General features: G+C 34.5%; 1 protein-coding gene across 1 annotated transcript in view; it reads right to left on the bottom strand.

Annotated features, from left to right (window-relative positions):
• Trdn (triadin) overlaps window positions 1-25,592 on the bottom strand; it is a 398,410-nt gene that overhangs the window by 15,333 nt on the left and 357,485 nt on the right. The window contains exons 31-34 of the mRNA XM_029532915.1: window positions 23,046-23,072; window positions 22,344-22,382; window positions 21,240-21,284; window positions 14,074-14,097 (exon numbers count right to left, since the gene is read on the bottom strand). Of these exons, the coding sequence (XP_029388775.1) occupies window positions 14,074-14,097; window positions 21,240-21,284; window positions 22,344-22,382; window positions 23,046-23,072 (135 nt within the window). The remainder of the gene's footprint in view (window positions 1-14,073; window positions 14,098-21,239; window positions 21,285-22,343; window positions 22,383-23,045; window positions 23,073-25,592) is intronic.

The following is a 25,592-nucleotide window of genomic DNA, read 5'->3' as shown; positions in this document are numbered from 1 at the left end:
AAGGTGCACAGAACCATGGCCAAGCATTATCCGGAGATCTGGGAGTCTTAGGTAAGAGTTTGGGGAACGATTGAGGGACCCACAGGGACTCCACAGGAAGAACAACAGAGTCAACTAACCTGGACCTTGTGGGCTCCCAGAGACTGAATCACCAACCAAAGAGCAAGCAAGGGCTAGACATAGGCTCCGTGCACATATATAGCAGATGAGCAGCTTGGTCTTCATGCAGGTCCCCCAACAACAGGAGCAGAGGCTCTTCCTGAATCTGTTGCCTGCCTCTCTGGGGATCCTGTTCCCCTAAATAGACAGCCTTATCTGGCCTCAGTGGGAGAGGAAGGGGATAGTCCTGCTGGGGAGTCGGGGGAGTAGTGGGGATGATATCTAGAGGGGGCCTTTACCTTGTCAAAGGAGAAAGAGGGTGGAATATGGGAAGGCTCTGAGTGATTGGGTATTAGAAGGGGCTGGTACTGGGGTGTAAAGTAAACAAATACATAAATTTAATAGAAAAAGACAGTGAAACCTAAAGAGCTGATAGATAAGGAGCTCATAGTGATGGCATGGATGGTTAATTTTGTCTTCCCTACTTTAAATCATATTTCTGTAGGGGGGACCAAAGTACACAGAGGACAGCTTTGAAATACGAGATTTCAAAGTATTATCAGTTAGCCTTATTGTGCTGGGCTCGAGTAAGATTGGACATCAGAGTAATATGGGCATATGAACAAGGGTAGTATCTTTAAGGGACAAGTGCCAGGAAAAGACAACAATATCTGTGCTAACTGGGTCTCTCATTTCTATTCTTTATTTCATGTGTGCATCAAGCCTATGACATGATACTGTTGACATTTTGAACACATCTTCCCTGTCTAGCTGATCCTCTCGAACTGAATGCACAGAGACACTGAGACACATGGTTCCCTAATCCCGAGACACATTCTAGTATAGTTAAATTAACAATCAATATTAACCATCAAAATTTTTAAATATACAAATTTCCCCTCGGTGTTCATAACAGCTCTTATTACTCGTAGCAAACACAATAAATAAATAAAATCTACCTAAATAATGTATATATTGCTATCCACACAGTCTCTGTGTCTTTTCTCTGCTAGCAATCTGTTTGAATTGCTGCAGTTCCAAGAGATACTCATTATTAAGCATCTGGGAACCTTAGGCACAACCACAAAGGAAATTTAGCCTGGAGTTTTTTGTTTTGTTTTGTTTTTGTTTTTATTCTCCACTCCTGTTGTTTCATTAGATTCAATGCAGTACTTTCTATTTCTAGAGATATCCAATGCTTCAAATTAGTCTTCAACTGACTTTCTGAATTGCTTAGAACAAGTTAATGCAATAATATATTCTATGAGTTTTTATTTTCCCAAGAAAGACAATGCATCCACCATGGTCCAGAACTAGAGTTAGCAGCTAGTTTATTTTAGCCCTTAGGTGGGAGAGGCTCCTCTTATACATTCTATTATTCAAAATGATCATGAGATTTAAAGAAAATTAACTACCATACTGAAAATAGACACAGCCTTCTAGAAAATGACTCCAGGGAATAAATAATAAAGTATGTAGAGGCACTCATATTTGGAATTGTGCACACATGACATAGTGAAGACAAAAATGTTGAATAAGCTTATATAGTCCTTTCAGAGTATCCTTGCAGTCACTGAGAGTGAGATGATTGTCTTAAGGAGACTGTCAGAATAATTTAACATCACCCATAAATGAATGAGTCCTAGTTGCTGTGACCCAGAGACTAATAAGGAACAGTGGCAAACATTTCACCAAATGAACCTCTACATTGAATTTTTCAGGGTCAGCAAAGAGGAGATTGTTCAGAATGATATTCATGTAGCTGATACACCAAAGACTTCAGTCAAATGTGGATATTCCATGGATAATTTGTAGAACAAAATGAATTTAATTACATTTGCTACAAGAGGTAAGGTGGTTTCAAACCAAACTTAAAAGACAGAAAAAAAAACATATTCTCCCTAGTAATTCATCTTATAATTTTACTCACATCAATACCAAAGTGGAATCTGTCCCTAGCATGGAAAGTAGCAGATCTACATGAATGGTCAGTACATAGTCCTTATTATTACCTTCATACCCACTGGAACTAAATGATCAATAATCTTCATTATACACCAAATTATATATTTACATACACATACTATTTTATGTTATTTAATGTTCCCAAATTTTAAACTAGATGTCACTACAATACAAAAATTTAACAGAAACCTAGACATATTAAATAATTTTCCAAATTTATGGTGCTTTATTTGAAGATTTCTGAAGTTGCAACCCCCAGTAACAAGAGCCCTGACCCATGAAACAATTTTTAGAAATTTGATATTAATTTCATTATGTCAAAATATTGATACTACTATTTTCAACATTCTATCCCCACAAAATCAACATCCAAGTAATTCAAATTTAGGATTTTACAATAAGATACTCTAAATTTTTAGTTATACATTTAGATTTTAAAATAAATTTCTGACTGATAATGCTTCTCTTTTAAATTACAAGTGTATGATAATTTTCAGTTAATATCAGACCTTGGAGAAAAATAAAAATTTTGGGGCATTAGTAGTTCTAATGATATGCTCCATTGCACTCCAAAGAGCTTATTCACCAAACAAACAACACAAAAGAGAAGACTCCATATTATTGAGATTCTGAGCTCAAAGATGATAAATATAATTTTATCTTATACTGGAGTAGGGGAGAAGACTTCAGCAGGTGAGATATGGGCCCCTGTGTTGTACAGGATTGTCCATTGTCAGTTAAAACTCACCATGTAGGGCATAGAGTCTGAGACGCTTTGTGATCATGGAATAGGGCAATGAAAATACAACTTCCTTGGAGGATTCTGAATATATACCAGCAGTAAAATTTAAATATTCTCCATGCTTCTCAATGTAATAGAATAGATAAATATCAAAGCACATGCATTTAACAAAATTAAATGAACCCACAAATATCTGTGAGTGGAAACAATGATTAAAACAAATTGAATCAAATGTATGAAGGAAGAGTTGAGGCAAACAATCAAGACTGAGAGACTGGAGAACAGCAATTTCCAAAAGGTGAACAGATATCTTCCTGAGTTTACCACACTGTCTGCCATAAGATCATTTGTTGACATTGGGCAGGAGCTTTTCTCCAGTTTAAAAAATGAAAAAAGGCCGCCTTAAGAGCTAAAACTACAGAAGCAAGCAGGGCACCTTTAACTTCTGGGAACTAGCCAGCTGTAGTTCATTTACATGATGAACCTCACCAATGGTAAGAAATTTCTGAGCCTGTAATAAACATGTGGAAGGCAGGACAATTGAAACAAATACCAGCAAGAAAAATGAGAGGACACTGTCATTTTTAAATGTAATTTTCCAGTGGGTTCTTAGTTTACTTTTCAATGATCCTACAGTAAATATGCTTGGATTTTAGCACAAATCTGTCAGGAGCCATTAAAGGACAAGCTAGCAGGTGATCCTCCTGAGATGATTTCACCTTAGATTAAAATCTACAACAAAACTCTGATAGGCATGCCCCATGGGAAAAATCACTTTAGAAAAGATTCCTGCTATTAAAATGATTTTACTGTTATTTGATTTATGATTTGAATTTGTGTAAATTTGTGATGAACCTTTTCCTGTGTGGTCATGTATTCTGAAAGATGTATAATTGGTAAGGACAAAGGGAAGAGTCAGAACTGAGCTGAGGAGAACTTTTTAGACAGAATACTTTTTAGAAAGATCTGAACAGAACTTTAAAAAACAGAACTGAAATCCAAGGATGGTGGCACACACCTTTAATCCCAGCACTTGGGAGGCAGAGGCAGGTGAATTTCTGAGTTCGAGGCCAGCCTGGTCTACAGAGTGAGTTCCAGGGCAGCCAGGGGGTTACACAGAGAAACCCTGTCTCAAAGAAAAAGCAAACAAACAAACAAACAAACATAAAACCAGCCAAACAAAAAAAAAAACAGAACTGAAGATATTTTTTTCTAATCAAGACACAAGAGAACTTTTTAGACAAAACTGCACTCAAGAACTTAGAGGTAAAGGCATAGCATTGGGAGAAAAGGCATTGAGAGTAAGAGCATCGCTGTGATATCAGAGCAGGAAGAGAGAGGAGCAAGACTGGAAGGAGAATACAGAGTGGAATAACTTAGAAACTATAGGTAACAAAAAACCGAGAGAGCTATATGCAGAATGCAGAGGGAAAGGAAAGAAGAAGAAGAAGAAGAAGAAGAAGAAGAAGAAGAAGAAGAAGAAGAAGAAGAAGAAGAAGAAGAAGAAGAAGAAGAAGAAGAAGAAGAAGAAGAAGAAGAAGAAGAAGAAGAAGAAGAAGAAGAAGAAGAAGAAACTGCAGAGAGCAGAAGGAACAGGCAGACATCTCCTTACCATGGGATAGGACAGGTCTTTTCGTAATAACAAGGCAGGCTTAGTTTTACTAAAGGAACAAAGCTTTCCTTCTTATAAACTTGAGTTTAATGCATTTAGTATTAAACAGGTAAAAGCTTTTTCTTTCTCTATTCAATAAAGATTGGAGCTCATTAAGAGTGAGTTCTTTCTGCACTGGTGCTTGGTCTTTTGCTTTAAATGCATATGTAAGTGTGTGTGTATGTGTGTGTGTGTGTGTTTAAGTATGTAATTGTGAGAATGTATGCAAACTGTGACCAACTGATTTGAATGGAAATGTATAAATGAGGTGCTAAATGCCAGAGACTGCAGAGGGGAGTGCTAATTTTTCCCTTACCCTTTTTAGGATCTTTCCATTTTTCCCCGTTTTCTTAGAGAGCTTTCACAATTTAGCTTTTACAACTAAGGAATAAATGCATTTTTTTTTACAACTAAGAAATAAATTCACTTCAAAGTTTCCCCTTTTCTTCCTGCAACTTCTACTATCAGATGGAAAGTTAGAGCAGCACAGTTACTGAACAAAGGCTACAGTTCTTAGTCACCTTCCCCCCTGTAGGCTATAGGTGTTAATTGCCTAAACCAGCAATTTTTCACCCTCAGAATTAGCAAGAAAGTTTTTAGGACTTTTTAGAAGTTATAGCCAGACCAGAGTCCTACTCTGTGTCCTGTTTCAACATGCTCCAGGCCAGAAGCTTCCCGACAGAAATCCTTTGTATTATTCTATCACATAGCTGTGCCTCAGGTGATGTATCTATTCTTCTGTTGAGGGTACATGGTTCCAGTTTGGCCAGTTATTAGGCTAGTTCTATAAATATTCAGTCACAGCCTTTTGTGAGAGCATAAGTTTCCATTCCTTTCATCCTCCATAGAGGTAATAGTGGAGTTTTAATGTAAACCTGATATTACAAAAAGCAAAACAAAACAAACAAACAAAAAAACTATGATATCAGACCATTTTGCATTCCCAACAGCAATTATAAAAGTTCTAGTCGCCAAAAATCCTGTTCTTGTTTATATTTAAGTCTGTAAATTTTTCAAAAATTTATAATTAAATTGTAATTGTAAACTATGTAATTAAATTATAATTAAAAAATTACATATGAAATGGTATGTAATAGTGAGCTAATCTATATTTTATTGATATCTAATGATGTTTAATATTTTCTAACACTTAATGTTTGCTTATACATGCTCTTTGGCAATTACTGTTGAAATTTTTAATTTTTAATTTCTTAAAATTAATTTGTGATCATATTGTCATATGTAATAGGTATTAATTCCTTTGTGACAATCATATATATATGTATATATATAGTCTCATAATGGTCTGAGAAAGAAATTAGGGAAACAACACCCTTCACAATAGTCTCAAATAATATAAAATTGGGGTAACTCTATCCAAACAAGTAAAAGATTTGGTGTGACAAGAACTTCAAGTCTCTGAAGAAAGAAATTAAAGAAGACCTCGAAAAATGGAGAGATTTCCCATGCTAACCAATTGGTAGAATTGACAGTAAAAATGGCCATCCTAACAAAAATAATCTACAGGCTTAACACAATCCCTATTAAAATTACAACACAATTCTTCAAAGACAAGGAAAGAGAAATTCTCAAATTCATCTGGAAAAATAGAAAACCTAGAATAGCAAAAACAATTCTTAACAATAAAAGAACTTCTGGGGGAAATCTCCATTCCCTGATCTTACGCTATACTACAAAGCAATAATGATAGAAAGCTGCATGATATTAGGATAGAGACAGACATTTTGATCAATGAAATAGAATGGAAGACCCAGAAATAAACCACACACTTATGGACACTTGATCTTTGACAAAGAAGCCAAAAATATACAATGAAAAAATAAGCATCTTCAAAAATTGGCACTGGTCTAACTGGCAGTCTGTGTGTAAAAGAAAAAAAATATTAAACTAGAATCATATTTGTCACTTTGCACAAAACTCAAGTCCTAGTGGCTCCAAGAACTCTACATAAAACATGATCCACTGACTCTAACAATGAGAAAATGAGAAAGAGCCTCTAACTCATTGGCATGGAGAGGAAATTTCCTGTTTAATCAGAACTCCATTGGCTCAGGTTCTAAATCAAAATGTTCATGAAACTGAAAAGCTTCTGTATGGCAAAGGACATAATCAATAGGACAAATCAGCAGCATAGAGATTGGGAAAAAACTTCACTAACCCCACATCAGATAGAGTATTAATATCCAAAATATATAAAGATCTCAAGAAGCTAACCACCAAAAAACCAAACAACAAAATCAAAAATTAGGATATAGACCTAAACAGGGTATTCACAGTAGAGGAATATCAAAGAGAAGCACTTAAGGGAATGTTCAAAGTTCTTAGTGACCAGGGAAATGCAAATTAAATGACTATGAGATTCCACCTTACACCAATCAGAATGACTAAAATCAAAACCTCAGGGGACAGTACATTTGGCAAGAATATGGAGAAAGAATACTCCTCCATTGCTGGTGGGATTGCAAACTGATACAACCACTCTGAAATTTAATCTGGATATTTCTCAGAAAATTGGAAATACCAGAAGACCCAGCTATACCACTCTTGAGAATATACCCAAAAGATGTCCTACCATGGCACAGGGACTCATGTTCCACTATGTTCAGAGTGGTCTTATTTTTGATAACCAGAATCTGGAAACAACCTAGAAATCCCACAATGGAACAATGGACACAGAAAATGTGGTTCATTTACACAGTTGAATACTACACCACTATTAATAATGAGGACATCATGAGTTTTGCAGGCAAGTGGACAGAACTAGAAAATATTACCCTTAGTGAGGTAACCGAGACCCAAATGACATGCATGGTATGTACTCACTAATAAGCGGATATTAGCCAAAAAAGTACAAAATAGCCAGGATACAATCCACAGAATTCCAGAAGGTTAACAATTCGAAAGGCCCAAGAGAGGATGCCTCAATCCCACTTGGGAGAGAGAAGAATGCAATCACAGGAGGCAGAGGGAGGGAAGGACCTAGGTGAGAGTGGAGACAGGATAGGGAAAAGGGGAACATGATTAGGTGTTACTGGGAAGAGACAGGAGTGAAGCACTGAGGGTCAGCAGAAAGTATGGAAACAGGGAACCTTGGGTAATAGAAAAGAGTTGAGCGACCCTCTAGAATACACCAGAGTCCTTGGAGGTGAGAGACTCTCAGGACTCAAAGGGAGGGACCTTAGATGAAGTGCCCTACAATGGAGAGAGGGAATTTGTAGTCTACCTCCAGTAGAAAGACAGGGCATCAATTGAAGAGATGGGGTTGCCATCCCACAGTCAAAAACTCTGACGCACGATTGTTCCTGTCTAAAAGAACTATAAAAATGGAGAAGAGATGGAGGGAAAGGAGGTCCAGAGACAGGCCCAAATTGGGATCCAGCTCAAGGGGAGGCTCCAATGCCTGACACTGTTAGTGATGTTATGGTGTGCTTTTAGACAGGAGCCTAGCACAGCAGCCTTCCAAAAGACCTGGTGTTGTACGGTTAGGGGGTGGGGACATCCTTTTGGATGCAGGGGAGATGGTACGGGATGAGGAACCGTCAGAGGGCAGACTGGAATGGGGATAACAACTGAACTATAAAATAAGATTAAAGAATAATACAAAAATAAAACAAATTTAAAAAATTAATTTATAATCATTTTAAGTCATGTGTAATGGGTATTATTTCCTATTAAATTACTTTGTGGCAATCTTTTATACATATATGTATATATAAATATACATACGTACATATGTCTCATATACACACACATATATATATATATATATATATATATATATATATATTGAAGTTCAAGGTTATCCTCATCTATACAATAACTTCAAAATTGAGTTCTTATACATACATGTATAAATGTGTAAATATATAAATACGTGAATATATGAGCTCAGTCTTGAAGTTACTATGTAGGTGAAGATAACCTTGAATTCTTATTCTCCTGCCTCTACATCCCAAGTGCCTCCATTACAAGCATGTATCACCCCAAAGTATTTATGTGGTACTGGTGTTTGAATCACAATTTCTATACAATGAGTACTTTACCAAGTTGCTCCCCCAGTCCTAAACAATAAACTAGTGAAAATTAGAAATTCTTCTTCAGATATGTGGTATATATATATATATACCTTTCACCAACAAACTGTAGTGAACCTGTAGTATAGCAAATGTGGAGAGAAAAGATACCCTCACAGAAAGAAAGGAAAGTTAAATTTGCCACCGAATTCCCCTATCCTAACTGTAGAATGCAATGTAATAATTAATTTAAATCTTCTCTCAAGATGCAACTGGAGACCCAACTTCTGTTGCTACATGGTCAATGACAAAAGGCTTTCAGAAGGAGAATAACAGAATTCACCCATAATAACATCACTTAGGAGGCTGTTAGGGAAGGCTCATCAGTTGGAGGTTATCCTGGACTAATAGTAAGACCTTGTCTCATTCTCCACGCCACCTGCTATACCATAAACACAATAAAAGGCTAATTGTGAAGTGATAGAGACTAATTACTCTTAAAAAAGTTGAGTGTGGGGGGTCACATATAACTTTTCTGAAGGCGATTCTAAAGAAGATTCCACTTGAAGGCAAACATATTAAAGGATTAGAAGGAGATAAGCTGGCCTAAGTATAGATATATATTGACTCAGACTATAGATTAAGTTAGTATGTTAAAGTTTTGTGGTGTTTGAATATGCTTGACATAGGGAGTGGCACTATGAGGAAGTATGCCAGTTTGAGAGTGGGCTTTGAGATTCTTCTTGTGGCTGCCTGGGAGATAGTTCTTCTCCTAGTATCCTTTGGAACAAGATGTAGAACTCTCATGTCATTCAGAGCCATGCCTACCTAGAGACTGTCATGCTTCTGCCTTGATTTTATAATCTTCGGTATGGAACCTAAGAACCTGTAATCTAGCCCCAATTAATTGCTGTTCTTTATAAATGTTGCTTTGTTGTTTCTTCACAGCAATGGGAACCCTAAGACAGGTTTTTGAAAGACTGCAGTTACAGAATACAATTACCATATAAATGGTTAGATGTGATTAGATTTGTACGTTTTAAGAAATCATTAGAAAATAATGTACAATGGATTAACCGTACATGCTAAAATTTGAAAGATGACTTTGTAAGTAACAGAGATAAGGCAGATCTTTTCCATATTATTAGAGGCTACTAAATAGAACAGCATATTTTAAAATAAAATAATAGGCTTTGAAATGAGAAAAGACCTTTATTTTGAAGAGAGCACAATTAAGTTAGAACTTCTTTAAGGTAGAGCAACTCTATAAAAGACTGAATTAGGTCAATACAAAAACACATGGGAACCTAATAAGCATAAGTTTAAGTGAAAAAAATCTCAAAATACATCCTCTAACCTGTGACATGGTTTCCTTGTTCACAAACAAATGCATAGTCTTAAGGACAATATGCAATCCAAAATGAGTACAATAAACCTGGGAGTCAAAAATGAAGTTCTGTTAGTCCTTTTCTCTGATTAAAAAGTCGAGGAATGTGACAAAGTGGAAACCACACTGCTGATGGCAGTGCATGGTTTGTGTGCTATTTTATACATGTTAGATCTTATATAATGAACTAAGTTTTGAAACAGAATTATCACACTTAGGTTTGTTGAAAAAGTTTGTAAATGTGTATTTCTAAGATTATATAATATTAAAACTAAAATTTTAGAGTTTGCAAACATGACTATGAAGACATAAAACTGAAATTATTATAATAAGAAATGAGAGCAAGAACAGTAATACCACCCAACAGAAACACAAAGGGGTCAAATAAGTAATATATAAATGCTTATCCATGATAGGTCAGATAAAATGAAATTCTTCTTTTAATTAACAAATCTTCATGGAACTGTTTGTAACATGAAAATAATCTGCCTTTTCTTCTTTATAACATTTTTTATCAAAATGCTATTATAATGTTAGTTAGTATGGACATTGCACTGCTATACATAAAATATACTTAAGAAGTAAAAGTTAAAAACATTTAAAATGAATGTTTTTGAAAGGATATAAATCTGACTCAAGAAAAATAGGTTGAACTAATTTGTAATAAGTAAAATAATTGTATTGACAATATATTAACAACAAACACAATGCTTGCAAATTAAGATGCATGTTCCAGGTCACTCCACTAGTGAATTCTATAGAACATTTTAAAGAATTATTGACACAGTCTTCCAAAACATAAAAGAGAGGACATATATGTTTCTCCTTATTCTATAAAGCAGCCTCATTCTGAAATCAAACCCAGAACAATGTCTTAAAAACACTATTGATCATTATTCTGTAAATTCCTATAGATTGGGATGTAAAAATTTCACTAACAAGTTGAAGCCATTGATGGATAAAATCTATACAACAACCAAGTAAGATGTATTCTAGAAGTGAATTTCAGTTTAACATCTAAAAACTCAGTCACTGCATTATTTCATTGCTATGTCTATAGATGCAGATAATATTATTTGCTACAATCCTGTACCACTATATCATAATTGACAAACGAGGAGGATTAAAGTGGAGTTGTCTCAATGAACAATAATTGTCTCTCTCTTAAATATTCATTTTCTTACTCCTTTCAACAATTTCATGTTCTGAATGTTTAGAAATGAGAATGACTTCATTTTCCCTTTGATTTAAACAAGTTCTAATCTCATTTACTGAAAAGATTCACAGGCAGTCAGACTTTAGGTCCTATGTAGACAGCACCTGAGACCAGTCACTCCTGCCCTTCAAACACTTTTAACAGACAAGGGGAAAAGATTTAATAACTATTTAGTTTTTACTATTCCACTTGTTCCTTGTTTGGATTTTGGTCACATTTAGAAGAAATGAATTAAGATACATTGGCATGACGCTCGTCATTCCAACTCATTTGGTCAAGTAGACAGCACATCAAGCCTTGCTCTATAACTGCATTTTATTCAGATCATTACATTTTTTTTCATGTGGTTGACATATATTGTACAGTAATAAAATTAATTCACTTCCTTAAAATTAAAAGGCCAATATGTTTTCATTAATTAATTGTAAGGTAACATTAATTAATAACATTAATTAATTTTAGAAATGAACTAATTCTTATCTTTCAGGATAAATGTTATCACTTCACAAAAGACCATAAACTCATTCATTTAAGAACTAGGGCTAAGGATTATAGCAGCATAAGAGAAAGAGTGTGTATTCTGTGCATAAAAACTTCAAAAAATTAATTTTTTGTGTGACTAAGTTGCTGCTTACCTATTCACTGAATCATTGATAGTAAAACTGTTATTTGAAATATTATACGTTGCTTCAATCAAAAATTAAATTCCCCTTCTGGATTGATGAAGATATTGAAATATTTCAGTGTAGGGATGTTCATAAAATTATTAATGATTTAATGCCAAATACTATATATTTGTTATATAGTTAATTATATTCTTTAAAATAATTAATAGATGGCCATTTCAGAGGTGAATTTCCAGACGTATATATATATATATAAAATATACATTCAGGGAAAAGCATTATCACACTACTGAAATACTTATTTAATTATGCCTCTTTTAACATTTTGTGATAATTTCTAGGTAACTTGACACTGACAGCTTGGTGAACCATCCTACTCTAATATGGAAGCAAACTATTTATTTTATCACATTCATAGAGATAAAGATCTTAAATTTATATACTTAACCAAAACAAAACCCAGAACACATATGACTTAATGTTGGGCAAGTAGAACCATGTCACCAGACAGAAAAAACTTGTAAGGTCAATCATATTAAGGAACTATGGTAATTCTCATAATTGAGAACTGTAGAAATTTGTATCGGCCCCTGGCCAGACTACTGTCCTAGAGCAGGTGACCACAAAATCCAACTAAGAGGAGTATGTCAACTGGTCACATAGCATAGATTCCAGGGCTGTTTATGCTAACAAGTTATCTAAATGATCTTGCCACAAGGGTTTAAACAATAAATTTACCTTCTCAGACACTCCTTCCTGCAAAAGGTATTTAATCTCTGTTCCACCCTTCGTAAATTGTATGCACACTTTTCATCATGAATAAACAATTTGGACAAGCAAGGATTATCTTTTTCTTCAAGAATTACCATTGGTGTACTAGCCTTCCTTATGGAGCCTTACTACCTAAGTGTCCCGCAGAAGGCCCCTCACATCTTGTTGCCTCAGAGTTAGATAGAGAACCAAGGCCTTAGTCCCAGTCTGAGCCTTTCCTCACCCAGAGAAACACAGACTGGTACCTCCATCTTAGGCTGTGTTCTGTCCTCACTAAGAGGATGTTATCATGCTACTTGCAAGCACCCAGATGGTGGCCAGGAAGGAACATAACCTAGCACCCTACCTTCATTTCTCTGGGCAGCGATCACTCACCCCCAGCTCCGAGATGAAATGCAGACCCATAGGTTAATCCATAATCCCGTTTGAGACATGGAATACACCACTCTGGTGTGTAACCTGCATTGTTGCCTCCCCTCTGTATCTTTGCTATTTGATCATTGACGCACTGATTGTGAGAATGAAGACCACTGGGAAGTCTTCAGGCATGGCAGAATGAGCACTATAAGGCAATAGAGTAAAGCTTGTGCTTGTTCTCAAACTATGAATTTTTTTATTATTTTTCAATTTGCTTAAGATTTATTTTGATAATTAACATGTCCATTATGAATTGTTTCTACAAAAGTTTTTATATTTTATTTTCAAACTATGAGAAATGATTTTGTAGAACTTGTAAAGGGTCATAAAAATTCTGGGTTCTACACTAGTCTTTTACAAACATTGTACATGACCTTGATCATGTCATCTTTCCTCATCTTAGCTATGTGTTTACAAAACAAAAATAATTTTAAGGCAAATCCTCCCATCAAAAATACCTATGATGATAAATATATAATAGAGTTTTCCTTACACTATTAACACTCTCAAAGTTGGAAGGATTTTAACAAAAGAAAAAATTATTGATTGTATGTGTTGAATTGTCATAGTCATATCATGTAATTCAAATTAATATAAAATTTCAATCATTCATATTGATGCAATATGATGAAATGTAACAAATATGGAAGTCATCAATTAGTCATCAGCATATTACTAGAAAATTTCTTGCATACAGTGTTGATTAGATCTGCACATGAAACTCAGAATTCTAAAGTAATGATTATATTGCTCTATAAAAGAAATGCTTTTATGTACAGCTGCCTCACAAAATAAATTAAATATTCTACAGTATTATTTATTTTATATATACAAATTAAGTCATATCACAAGTCATGATATGAAAATGTGAGATAAAATAAAAGCAAACTGGTTTCTTTTATTTATTTATTTATTTATTTATTTTAGATATATCACATTGGAGCTGAAGATGTCTAAAGCTCTGTAGGAAGAACATGTGAGCTAACCAATACCCCCAGAGCTCCGTGGACTATGCCACCAATCAAAGAAAACACATGGTGGAACTTGTGGCTCTAGCTATATTTGTAGCAGAGGATGGCCTTCTTTAAATGCTGTTTTTCACATATACACCACAGCCACATACATGTACCAGAAATAATTTGTTGCCAATACAAATAGTACTTACTTGGTATTTTTCCAGGTTTTTCTGCTAAAAATAGAATAGACATTTTGTTTTACTATCATAAGTCAATGAATATGTAGCATGTATCAATGGGATACGTTAATGTGTCTAATAGCTTTGGGTCCCTTCCCTACTAATAAGTCTTCAGGAACAAATACATCTCCCTATTGCCAACAATTGTGTGTGTGTTTTTTTTCAATAACTAGTCTCTTTTATAGAAGAAAATAAAAATGCTATCAAAACAGACATTCTTCATCTCAGGTGACAAATAACTTGTTTTTAAGCACTCTTACTGAAATCAGATGGGTCTTTTGAAAATTATTTTGAGCCCATCCAGAGACTGCCCCACTTTTAGATCCATCCTATAAACAACCACCGAATCCAGACACTAGGCAGATGCCAACAAGAGCCTGCTGACAGGAGCCTGATATAGTTATCTCCTGTGAGGCTCTGCCAGTGCCTTGCACATACAGAAGAGGATGCTCACAGTCATGCATTGGATAGAGCACAGGGTCCCCAATGAAGGAGCCAGAGAAATACCCAGGGAGCTGAAGGGGTCTGAAGCCCCATAGGAGGAACATCAATGTGAAATAACCAGTACCTGCAGAGCTCCGTGGAACTATACCTCCAATCAAAAAAGACATGTTGGTACTTGTGGCTCTAGTTGGATATGGAGTAGAGGATGGCCTATTTGATCATCAATGGGAGGAGAGGCCCTTAGTCCTGTGAAGGCTCTATGCCCTAGTATAGGGAAATGACAGGACCAGGAATAGGAGTGGGTAGGTTGGGGAGCAGAGCAAGTGGGGAGGTGGTAGGGGATTTTCAGAGGGGGGAAAATATTTATTTTTTATCAGTTTTTCTTCCCATCTTCAGCACCATGGACAGTTTTTATAAGTATTGAAACAGGAAAAAAGGGACCTAATCTGTTAGTTTAGTTTGAGAATCTGATCCAGGCAGCAGACAAAAACTGCAAGTAATTATTTCAAACTTCATTTTTCCTTAGACCTCCTTTAGCAAGAGAGAAGTAATGACAAGTATATTGGTATACTTGTCATACTCGAAACATGACCATCCTTATCTCAATATACTGAATAATACTAAGAAGATTGACAGATACAGTAGTCATTGCTTGCTAAAAGTGATATTTACTGCACTCTGTCTTATAAATCTCCCACTTTTATCATTTCCTCTTTCCCTACACATCCTAATCATTCTTCAAGGGACTGCTTTCTACACAGCATGTGCTCTTGTGATCCTTGGCTTTAGGGGCTATAGAGAAAGGTCAGCTATAGAGAAAGTAGCTTCCTAGGGCTCTTCTTGAGGATCATCAGTAAATTTTGTCCTTATAGGTGTGAAAAAATTCAGTAGTCTTATTTTTTTAATTGCTGGTGACTATATGAGGTTTTATTAATTTCAGTCAAAGAATTTTTGAATGACATACATTGGGAGTTTTATTTATTAATTATTCATTCATGTTCTCTTCTGTACTCAGCAATTGGCTAAGCTATTAAAAACATTGAGACCTACACAGTCCATAGAGCAGGCATGGCCTACACAGGGTATGAGGAATTGAAATCTGGGTGTGTAAATGTGTCATAAGTATAAAATACACATACAGTTTCAAAGTTGTAATTTAGAAGATATGAACTTGTATGCATATTACATATTTAAATGATATATGTATATATTTAATTACACATCATAGTAAATAATTTTGACTACTTTGAAAATACATTGTTATAGAACTATAGAGTTACACATTCAGCTAACAGTATACATGATATTTAATAATAGCAATTTTCAATGATTTGTTTTTCTTAAAACTGGAAACATGGAAAAGAACAAATTTGATTATTTCAATGAATTCTCAAAACTTTAAAACTTTGTTCATAGCAGGTTTATGCACACTTAGAATGCTCAGAAAACTCAACATGTTCATTATAATCAATTGAACAGGGAGGCAGGGTTATAACACACATATACACAGGAAATCAAAGCTATCATATTATCTGAACAGGAGGTAGGCTTCCCTAATCTCAATAGGAGCAATCTCTGTATGGGAGCATTCCTCAGTTCATAAACTTCCCAGGTTGGGAAGACAGCTATGATGTAATTTTTACTGACAAACTATCAACAATTATAGAACTGACATTCATTCATTCAGGACCTTACTAGCTCCAAGTAGATGAGTCCATAGCCAAATGAGTTATTACTATGCAGGATTGAACTGGAAAAGTGTTTTACTAAGGTTGTCTCTCTGTCTCTCTGCATCTTAGCTGCCCCTGAGGAGAGCAGTCTCTTTCACCACTGTGTTCACTACCATGATGTTCCTCCTTACCTCAGACCCAAAGTGATGGAGCTGCTGACCACAGACTTCTTTAAATGCTGTTTCTCATATATATATATACCACAGCCACATACATGTATCAGAAAGAATTTGGTGCCAATACAAATAGTACTTACTTGGTATTTTTCCAGGTTTTTCTGCTAAAAATAGAATAGACATTTTGTTTTACTATCATAAGTCAATGAATATGTAGCATGTATCAATGGACTATGTTAATGTGTCTAATTGCTTTTGGTCCCTTCCCTACTAATACGTCTTCATGAACAAATACATCTCCCTATTGCCAACAAATGTGGTTTTTTTCTCCAATAACACAGTCTCTTTTATAGAAGAAAATAAAAATGCTATCAAAACAGACATTCTTCATCTCAGGTGACAAATAACTTAAGTTTTTAAGCACTCTTACTAAGATCAGATGGGTCTTTTAAAAATTATTTTTAGCCCATCCAGTGACTGCTCCACTTGTGGATCCATCCCATAAACAACCACCAAACCCATACACTAGGCAGATGCCAACAAGAGCCTGCTGACAGGAACCTGATATAGCTGTCTCCTGGGAGGCTCTACCAGTGCCTGGCATATACATAAGTGGATGCTCAGAGTCATTCATTGGAAGGAGCATAAGGCCCCCAATGAAGGAGCCAGAGAAATACCCAGGGAACTGAAAGGGTCTAAACCCTATAGGAGGAATAATATGAACTATCCAGTACCCACAGAACTCCTTGGAACTATACCACTAATCAAAGAAAACACATCGTTGAACTTGTGGCTCTAGCTGTATAAGTTGCAGAGGATGGCCTAGTCGGTCCTCAATGAGAGGAGAAGTCCCAGGTCCTGTGAAGGCTCTATGCCCCAGTATAGGGGAATGCCAGGACAAGGAATTGGAATGGGTGGGTTGAGGAGTAGGAGGAGAGGGAGGGGATAGGGGATTTTCAGAGAGAAAAAAAACACTATATATTCTTTATTAGATAGTGTTTCTTCCTGTCTTCAGCACCACGGACAGTTTTTATAAGTATTGAAACACAACAGGATAAAAGGGACCAAATCTGTTAGTTTAGTTTGAGAATCTGATCTAGGCAGCAGACAACAACTGCAAGTTTTCAAACATCATTATTCCTTAGACCTCCTTTAGCAAGAGAGAAGTAATGACAAGTATATTAGTACTTAATACTAATTAAGTATTAATAAAGTTCATAAAGCAGGCAGTGCCTACACAGGGTGTGAGGAATTGAAATGTGGTTATATAAATGTGTCATAAGTATAAAATACACATACAGTTTCAAAGCTGTAATTTAGAAGATGTGAACTTGTATGCTTATTACATATTTAAATGATATATGTATATATTTAATTACACATCATATTAAAATACTTTTGCCTACTTTAAAAAAACTTTGTTGTATAACTATTGAAAGTTACACATTCAGTTAACAGCATACATGTTTTTTAGTAATAGTAATTTTCAATGATTTGTTTTTCTTAAAACGGGAAACATGGAAGAGAAAGAATTTGATTATTTCAATGGATTCTCAAAACTTTAAAAACTTTGTTTATAGCAGGTTTATACACACTTAGAATGCTCAGAAAACTCACCATGTTTACTATAATCAATTGAACAGGGAGTCAGGGTTATAGCATCCATATTCACAAGAAATCAGAGTTATTATATTATCTGAACAGGAGGCAGGCTTCACTAATCCCAGTAGGAGCAATTTCTGTATGGGAGCATTCCTCAGTTCATAAACTTCCCAGGTTGGGAAGAAAGCCATGATGGAATTTTTACTGACAAACTATCAACACTTATGCGGCTGACATTCATTCATTCAGGACCTTACTAGCTCCAAGTAGATGAGTCCATAGCCAAATGAGTTATTACTATGTAGGATTGATCTGGAAAAGAGTGTTACTAAGGTTGCCTCTCTGTCTCTCTGCACCTTAGATGCCCCTGAGGAGAGCGGTCACGTCCCCAACTTGTATTCACTACCATGGTGTTCCACCTTACCTCAGACCCAAAGTGATGGAGCTGCTGACCACAGACTNCGTCCCCAACTTGTATTCACTACCATGGTGTTCCACCTTACCTCAGACCCAAAGTGATGGAGCTGCTGACCACAGACTGAAATATATTTTCTTCTGCTCAGCTGATTTTATATATATATATATATATATATATATATATATATATATATATATATATACCACAGCCACATACATGTACCAGAAATAATTTGTCGCCAATTCAAGTAGTACTTACTTGGTATTTTTCCAGGTTTTTCTGCTAAAAATAGAATAGATGTTTTGTTTTACTATCATAATAAGTCAAGGAATTTATAGCATGTATCAATGGACTACGTTAATGTGTCTAATAGCTTTGGGTCCCTTCCCTACTAATAAGTCTTCATGAACAAATACATCTCCCTATTGCCAACAAATGTGGTTTTTTTCCAATAACTCAGTATCTTTTATAGAAAAAATAAAAATGCTATCAAAAAAGTCATTCTTCATCTCAGGTGTCAAAGAACTTATGTTTTTAATCACTCTTACTAAGATCAGATGGATCTTTTAAAAATTATTTTTAGCCTATCCAGAGACTGCCCACTTGGGGATCCATTCCAAAAACAACCACCAAACCCAGACACTAGGCAGATGCCAACAAGAGCCTGCTGACAGGAGCCCGATATAGCTGTCTCCTGGGAGGCTCTGCCAGTACCTTGCACATACAGAAGTGGATGCTCACAGTCATCCATTGGAAGGAGCATAAGCTCCCCAATGAAGGAGCCAGAGAAAGTACCCAGGGAGCTGAAGGGGTCTGAAGTCCCATAAGAGGAATATCAATATGAACTAACCAGTACCCCAAGAGCTCCTTGGAAGTTTACCACCAATCAAAGAAAAAACATGGTGGTACTTGTGGCTCTAGCTATATATGTAGCAGAGGGTGGCCTAGTCAGTCATCAATGGGAGAGGCCCTTGTTCCTGTGAAGGCTCTGTGCCCGAGTACAGGGGAATGCCAGGACCAGGAATGGGAGTGGGTGGGTTGGGAAGCAGGGGGAGGTGGGAAGGGATAGGGGATTTTCGGAGAGGAAACTAGGAAAGGGGTTAGCATTTGAAATGTAAATAAAGAAAATATTTAAAAAATAGTAAAAAATATTTTGATTCAATGTAATTCAAAATAATTACTTTTCATGATGTTGTTTGTATATACCCTGTACAATTTCTAAGCTACATATACAAACAATATGTTGAGACTCATTTTCCTTTCAAAGATGAATGATGAAAAGTAAATGCCGGGCTGGTGAGATGGCTCAGAGGGTAAGGGCACCCGACTGCTCTTCCAAAGGTCCTGAGTTCAAATCCCAGCAACCACATGGTGGCTCAAAAAACCATCTGTAACAAGACCTGACGCCCTCTTCTGGAGTGTCTGAAGACAGCTATGTGTCTAATTACATATAATAAATAAATAAAGCTTTTAAAAAAAGAAAAGAAAAGTAAATGCCAATTACATTAAAACTAATGACTGAAAATATATAACGCAAACTGGATATTTTTCTATTCAATAAGTGAGGACTATTTGAAGTAGAACATCTCATTAAATTAATTTAACATAAAATACACAGTGAGATAGTTATTCAAAATGCCAGGAGGCATCTTATTTTCTTAGAAAAGTAGATGAAGCATATCTCTTGTGTACCACCATTCATTAAATTTAAATGTTTAAGCTTCAAAAAAAAAAAAAAACAATTTTAGCCAAATATCCATTACATTGATGTATTTTGAGATCTGTAGAGTTTATACTGAAGAATTAAGAACTGCAAATATACAAAATTCCAATTGTTAATAAAAATCTTTTAATGTTATGAGACTTTTATTTTGAGGATTGTTGCAGCTAAATGCTTTCAACAGAAAAATTACAAAATTAAGTAACAACATTATTCACTAGTAATTCTTTACTTTAAAAATTCAGGCATGATTAAGAAGACAGAACCAAGTGGAAAGCAAGATAAAATGAACTATCATTATATTTTCTCAACTCACAGTGACTTTGAGCTCTTTGGAAATTAACAATTATTCTATACTGAATGCCATGGTAATGTCATGGATATTAATAAACCTAGTGCAAATTAAAGCATCTGGCACATATTACCTTTTGACTATAGATGCTACAATAAGCCACAAAGAGAATCTGTGGAAAACAGGGCTTGTTTTCCTCTTGATGAGAATTTACATGGTTATTACACAGGAAAATATTTGGCTTTGGTTTTACTTTTCCACCATCTTAGTTGAGCTGGCCTGAAATTATGTCACCCCCACTACTTAATTATCAAAGTTTATTCGTAATTTTGTGATATCACTCAAACACATAACTTCATTTGAAAGGCAACAACCTTCTATTAGCATGCTGGCATTTGCAGCTTATTGTAAGGTTAGGTTGGTTCTAAAAGTCAATTTATAAATAAAATACTTGCACGAGACTAATTTTCATTTCTCACAAATAAATCTAAGTTGAAGTTGTTTTAAAATATTTTAGGTATATAAGTTTGGAAATTAGTCATTCAGTTTTTGTAATAGGACATTTTATTCTTCTGGTGTGAATAAATTATTTCACTGAATTCAATCACTAGTAATATTTCTTCATATTTTATAATAATTTGTTGAAGCATTACCTTTCTACAAGGTTTTTTGTCTGTGTCTCTAGTGTATTAGCAGAAAGGCATATTTAAAAAACCTCTTTTAAAAAATACTAGTTTTAATAGTGATAGTATTGTGTACCATGTGAACTTCCATAGCAACAGAGAATATGAATATTCATAAAGTTCAAGTTTACCTTTAGTCACATTGTATACCTGAAGATTTTCTTGTCTTGCTGGAACTGTTTGTTAAAAACACATATTAAAATATGAAAATTTAAAATAACTGCATTAAATGAGTGTCTCAGTTTTTAAATATAAAATGTAATAATTGCATTGTTATAACTAGTTTCTTAAGGTAATTTTCAATTTAATTTTATATTGCATAAATAACTAACAAACATAAATGGTAACAAAAGGGTTGCCTTACTATTATAACGAATTACTTTGGAGGATTAGGAAGCATTGACTACAGGTCACCCTGATCACTCAAATTTGAATATGCCTGTCATTATTGTTGTTGTTGTTGTTGTTAGTAGGAGTAGTAGAAATAGTAACAGTAGTAGTAGCAATAGTAGTAGCCATGCTTTCTTTCTGGCTTAGTATGTATTTCTTACATAATTAAGGCCTCTGTAAGTTTTCCAAATTATTACAAAAAAACTGACCCTAAATGTATGATAGTAAACAGTTTAAGCCTAATTTTTAAGAGGAAGAAAGGAAACTGTCACACAGTTTCCAGATTGTCCAACAGAGGCAAAATAAATCAATGCTTAATTTCAACAACTGATCTTTCATTCATTAATCTCTTTACAAAACTATCAGTACATATTCAACAGTGAATTCTTTTAATCAAAACAATCCCTTTAAAATACATATAGTAAATTTTACTTAAAGATGTATGAATAAATTATGACTCAAATAATTTGGGCTTTAAAATTTAGTAAAAAATGTTACATACATGCTTTCTTTTCTTTTCTTTTTTAATTTTTTAATGCCTCTTTTAATATATCTTAAGTTTAGTAATATATTCTATGTCATCAATACCCACGATTAAATAGACATATGTATGAAATTCATTTATCAGTAATAGTTACTACTTGCTTCAGGTTATAAATTTCTATTCCCTTGATACTTAATAGTAATTGTGTGAAGCCTGTAGTAATTGAATGTTGAACTGAAACTGATATATGCTATAATGTCAGCATCTGTATTTTCATAAATTGTTTTTTTATGTTTTGCTTATTATTAAAGACATGTATAAATATACATAAGACATACATGTATAAATTTATTATGCTTACTTTTACTTTCCTTTTCAGATTTTTCAATTTTCTTCTTCCCTAGGGAGAAAAAAATAACAAGATGTGAGCAGCATATGAGACATAATGTTCTCATTCACCAGTGGACCCTGAAGCTGAGACTTGAGCACATGTAAAGGGGTAGGTGATCATGACTGAGCCATTTTGAGGAACACAGGGACATTTTGTATATGATAACTGTGCATCTAATAGTTAGCTTTCTGTATGTATAATGGCCTTGCCTTTTTTCATAAGTATTTTGAAAAACAAGACTATGATGTCAAAGAGAAATTCAAAATGAAAAACAAAAACAAAAACAAAAATCTAAGTTTTCATTGTCACCGAATAACTAGGATTTGACCTTGTCTAGTAATTTCTCAAACGTCAATGAAATCATACATGGCATGGACAAGTCGATTGTGGAAGCAAGTCAGGGTTTTGATTGACTAATGATTTCCTTTAGTATATATATTGAGAAGATAGAGAAATAATAAGGCTAACTAAGTTTGAGAGGAAATGTGAAGTAGGTTTTTCATTCACTCTTACAGAGGGTTTGAGAAGTCTTGTGCTTGTCTGCCTTCGAGGACACTGAGGATTTGAATATTTTGGCAACTTTATGCCTTCTATTGCTACACAGTTAGAGAAAGACTCAAGTTAAAACTGTTTTCCACAATTCAGTATTTATCCCAGAGATGAAATATTTACCTGAGTCTGGAACTTCTGGTGTTCCCTCTTTAGAAGAAAAAAATTGTTAAAAAAGAAGAAAGATAGATGATAATATTTATTTCAGTAGATCATTGAACTTTATTTTCAGATATTCTTATTAAATCACAATAGATAAAGTGCTCAAAATTACAAGGAAATATTCTAATAATTGGTACTTATAAACTGTAATGAGAAATCTACTGTAAAAATGGATTTAAGGTATGAAGTAGTTGAAAACAATCAATACCATGCAGATAAATTACAAACCATATAAAATTACAATATAAACCATAAAACTTTGCTGTATCAATATTTAACTTGATCTCTTAGATGCATTAATTATTCCTTGACTTTTATTAAATCACTATATATAAGATTCTGTGCCATAGGCAATGAATGGGGATTTATAAAAGGCAGTGGAAACTACAGCAGTCCCCGACTTAGCTCCAAGTGATATAAAATGACACTTACCTTTAGTTGAAACATTGCTTAATCGGTCTTCTTTTTTTCTCCTTCAGCTTATTCTCAGACTAATAATATTCTAATAATATTCTCAGTACATTTCTTATCCTTAAAACTTACATCAGAAAATCAAAATTTACTGAAAATAAACTTCTTAAAGTACAAAAACATGTCAATCTTCTACCAAATTCTGGGAGGTACTTCTATGCTTTTAGAGGAAGTAAACCACTTTGTAATAATGACTATAGTAAGTGAATCATGTTACATAAAACATATAGTAAGTAATTTCAAATGGCAAGCATTCTATCTTAACTTGAATCCCTTTATTTTTGAAATATTCTTTACATCAGTAGTGATAATATAAACTATATATGACAACAATTTTCTCCAACACAAGGGCAATATTTAATGTTTAAAGGTGGCACTTGATCTCTTCAGAGGAAACTACAGCTGCATTTTTTAAAGAATGTCATAACAGTTATCAAACCAATCAGTACTTGGTATCTAAAACATTTAAATGAGTTCCCTCTGGATTATCTAGATCCTCATTGCAGAGCCAACAATCCTCCTCGCCAGATCTATCTGTGTCAGCAGCCAATACCTAGAAGGATTCTCTACCAGGGAACCCAAAACTGATTAAAAGAGATAGGAAAAGACACTACAAATTTATCAAAGAGAATATCAACCAAGAGATTATTGCAGTTCTAAACATTTATGCATCAAATACAAGGTCATCCATGTTCGTAAATGAAACCTATTACACCTAAAATCACTTGTTGACCATAACACAGTGATTGTCGGTATTTTTAGCATGTCAGTCTTGCTAATAGCCAGGTCAACCATAAACAAACAAACAACCAAACCAACCAACCAAACAAACAAACGAAAAAAAAACTGAGCATAGAAAGGCTCGAGTTAAATGATGTGAAAACCCAGAAAATCTTTATGAAACTTTTTACCTGGACACAAAAAAGATATATTTTCTTCTCAGCAGCTTTCAACATGAAAATTTTCCTAAATAGACCACAAACTCAGACACAAAGCAAGCTTCAAAAGATACAAGAAAAGTAAAACATCTTGAATTTTATCGGACATCCATGGATTAAAGCTGGATATCAGCAACAACACAAACTACATAAGGTTTATATACTCATGGAAACTGAACAACACAGTACTGAATGAAAACTTGCTCAAGACAGAGATGTAAACCTTGTTATAATTTAATTATACATATTTACACATATATGTATAATTCAATTTAGAATAGAATGGATGGGTATGAAAACACAACATACTTAAACTTATGGAACATAATGAAGGTGACCAAGATAAATCAAATGATAACTCATGCCAGTATAACCAAGATCAATAAAGCAAATGACAGCTCATGCTGGTGAAGATATGGGTAAAGGAAACATTCATTGACTGCTGGCAGAAGTACAAATTTGTACATCTACTATGGAAATCAGTGTGGCAGTTCCTAAACATGCTGAGAACAGATCTATATTAAAATGCAGCTACACCCAAAAGGCTGCATCCTACTACAGAGAAAACTGCTCATCCATGTTTATTGCTGCTTTATTCCTAGTATCCAAGAATTGGAAACAGCCTATATGTCCACCAATGGATGAAGAAAATGTGGTATATCACACAATATAATATTACTAAACTGTTAAAACATTTGTGGTATTTTCAGGTAAATGAATGATACTAGAATAAATTCTAAGTGAGGTAATCTAGACTCCAAAAGACAAATATGGTATGTATTCCTTTTTATGTGGATGTTAACTGTTACATCTAGAATTAGGAGAGTACAATTCATAAAACCACAGGACTAGGGTGCATGATAGAAGCCTCTGATGAAGGGAAACATAATACATAGTTTGTGCAGATGATGGCAGAAGGTCTGGAACAGAAGAATTAAATGGACACGAGGTAAGAGGAGAATAATGGATAAAATATAGGGATGGAGAGCTAAAACTAAGGACCATTTGAAGAGTTATAAGGAAGCCGATTATAATATAAGCTTCTTTAAAGATATATATTTATATACATACACACATATATATATACACATACACACAC

Source organism: Mus pahari, chromosome 21 (assembly GCF_900095145.1).
Source record: "Mus pahari chromosome 21, PAHARI_EIJ_v1.1, whole genome shotgun sequence".
NCBI lineage: Eukaryota > Metazoa > Chordata > Mammalia > Rodentia > Muridae > Mus > Mus pahari.
Note: the sequence above shows the minus strand (reverse complement) of the source record. Positions and strands in the feature narration are given on the sequence as shown.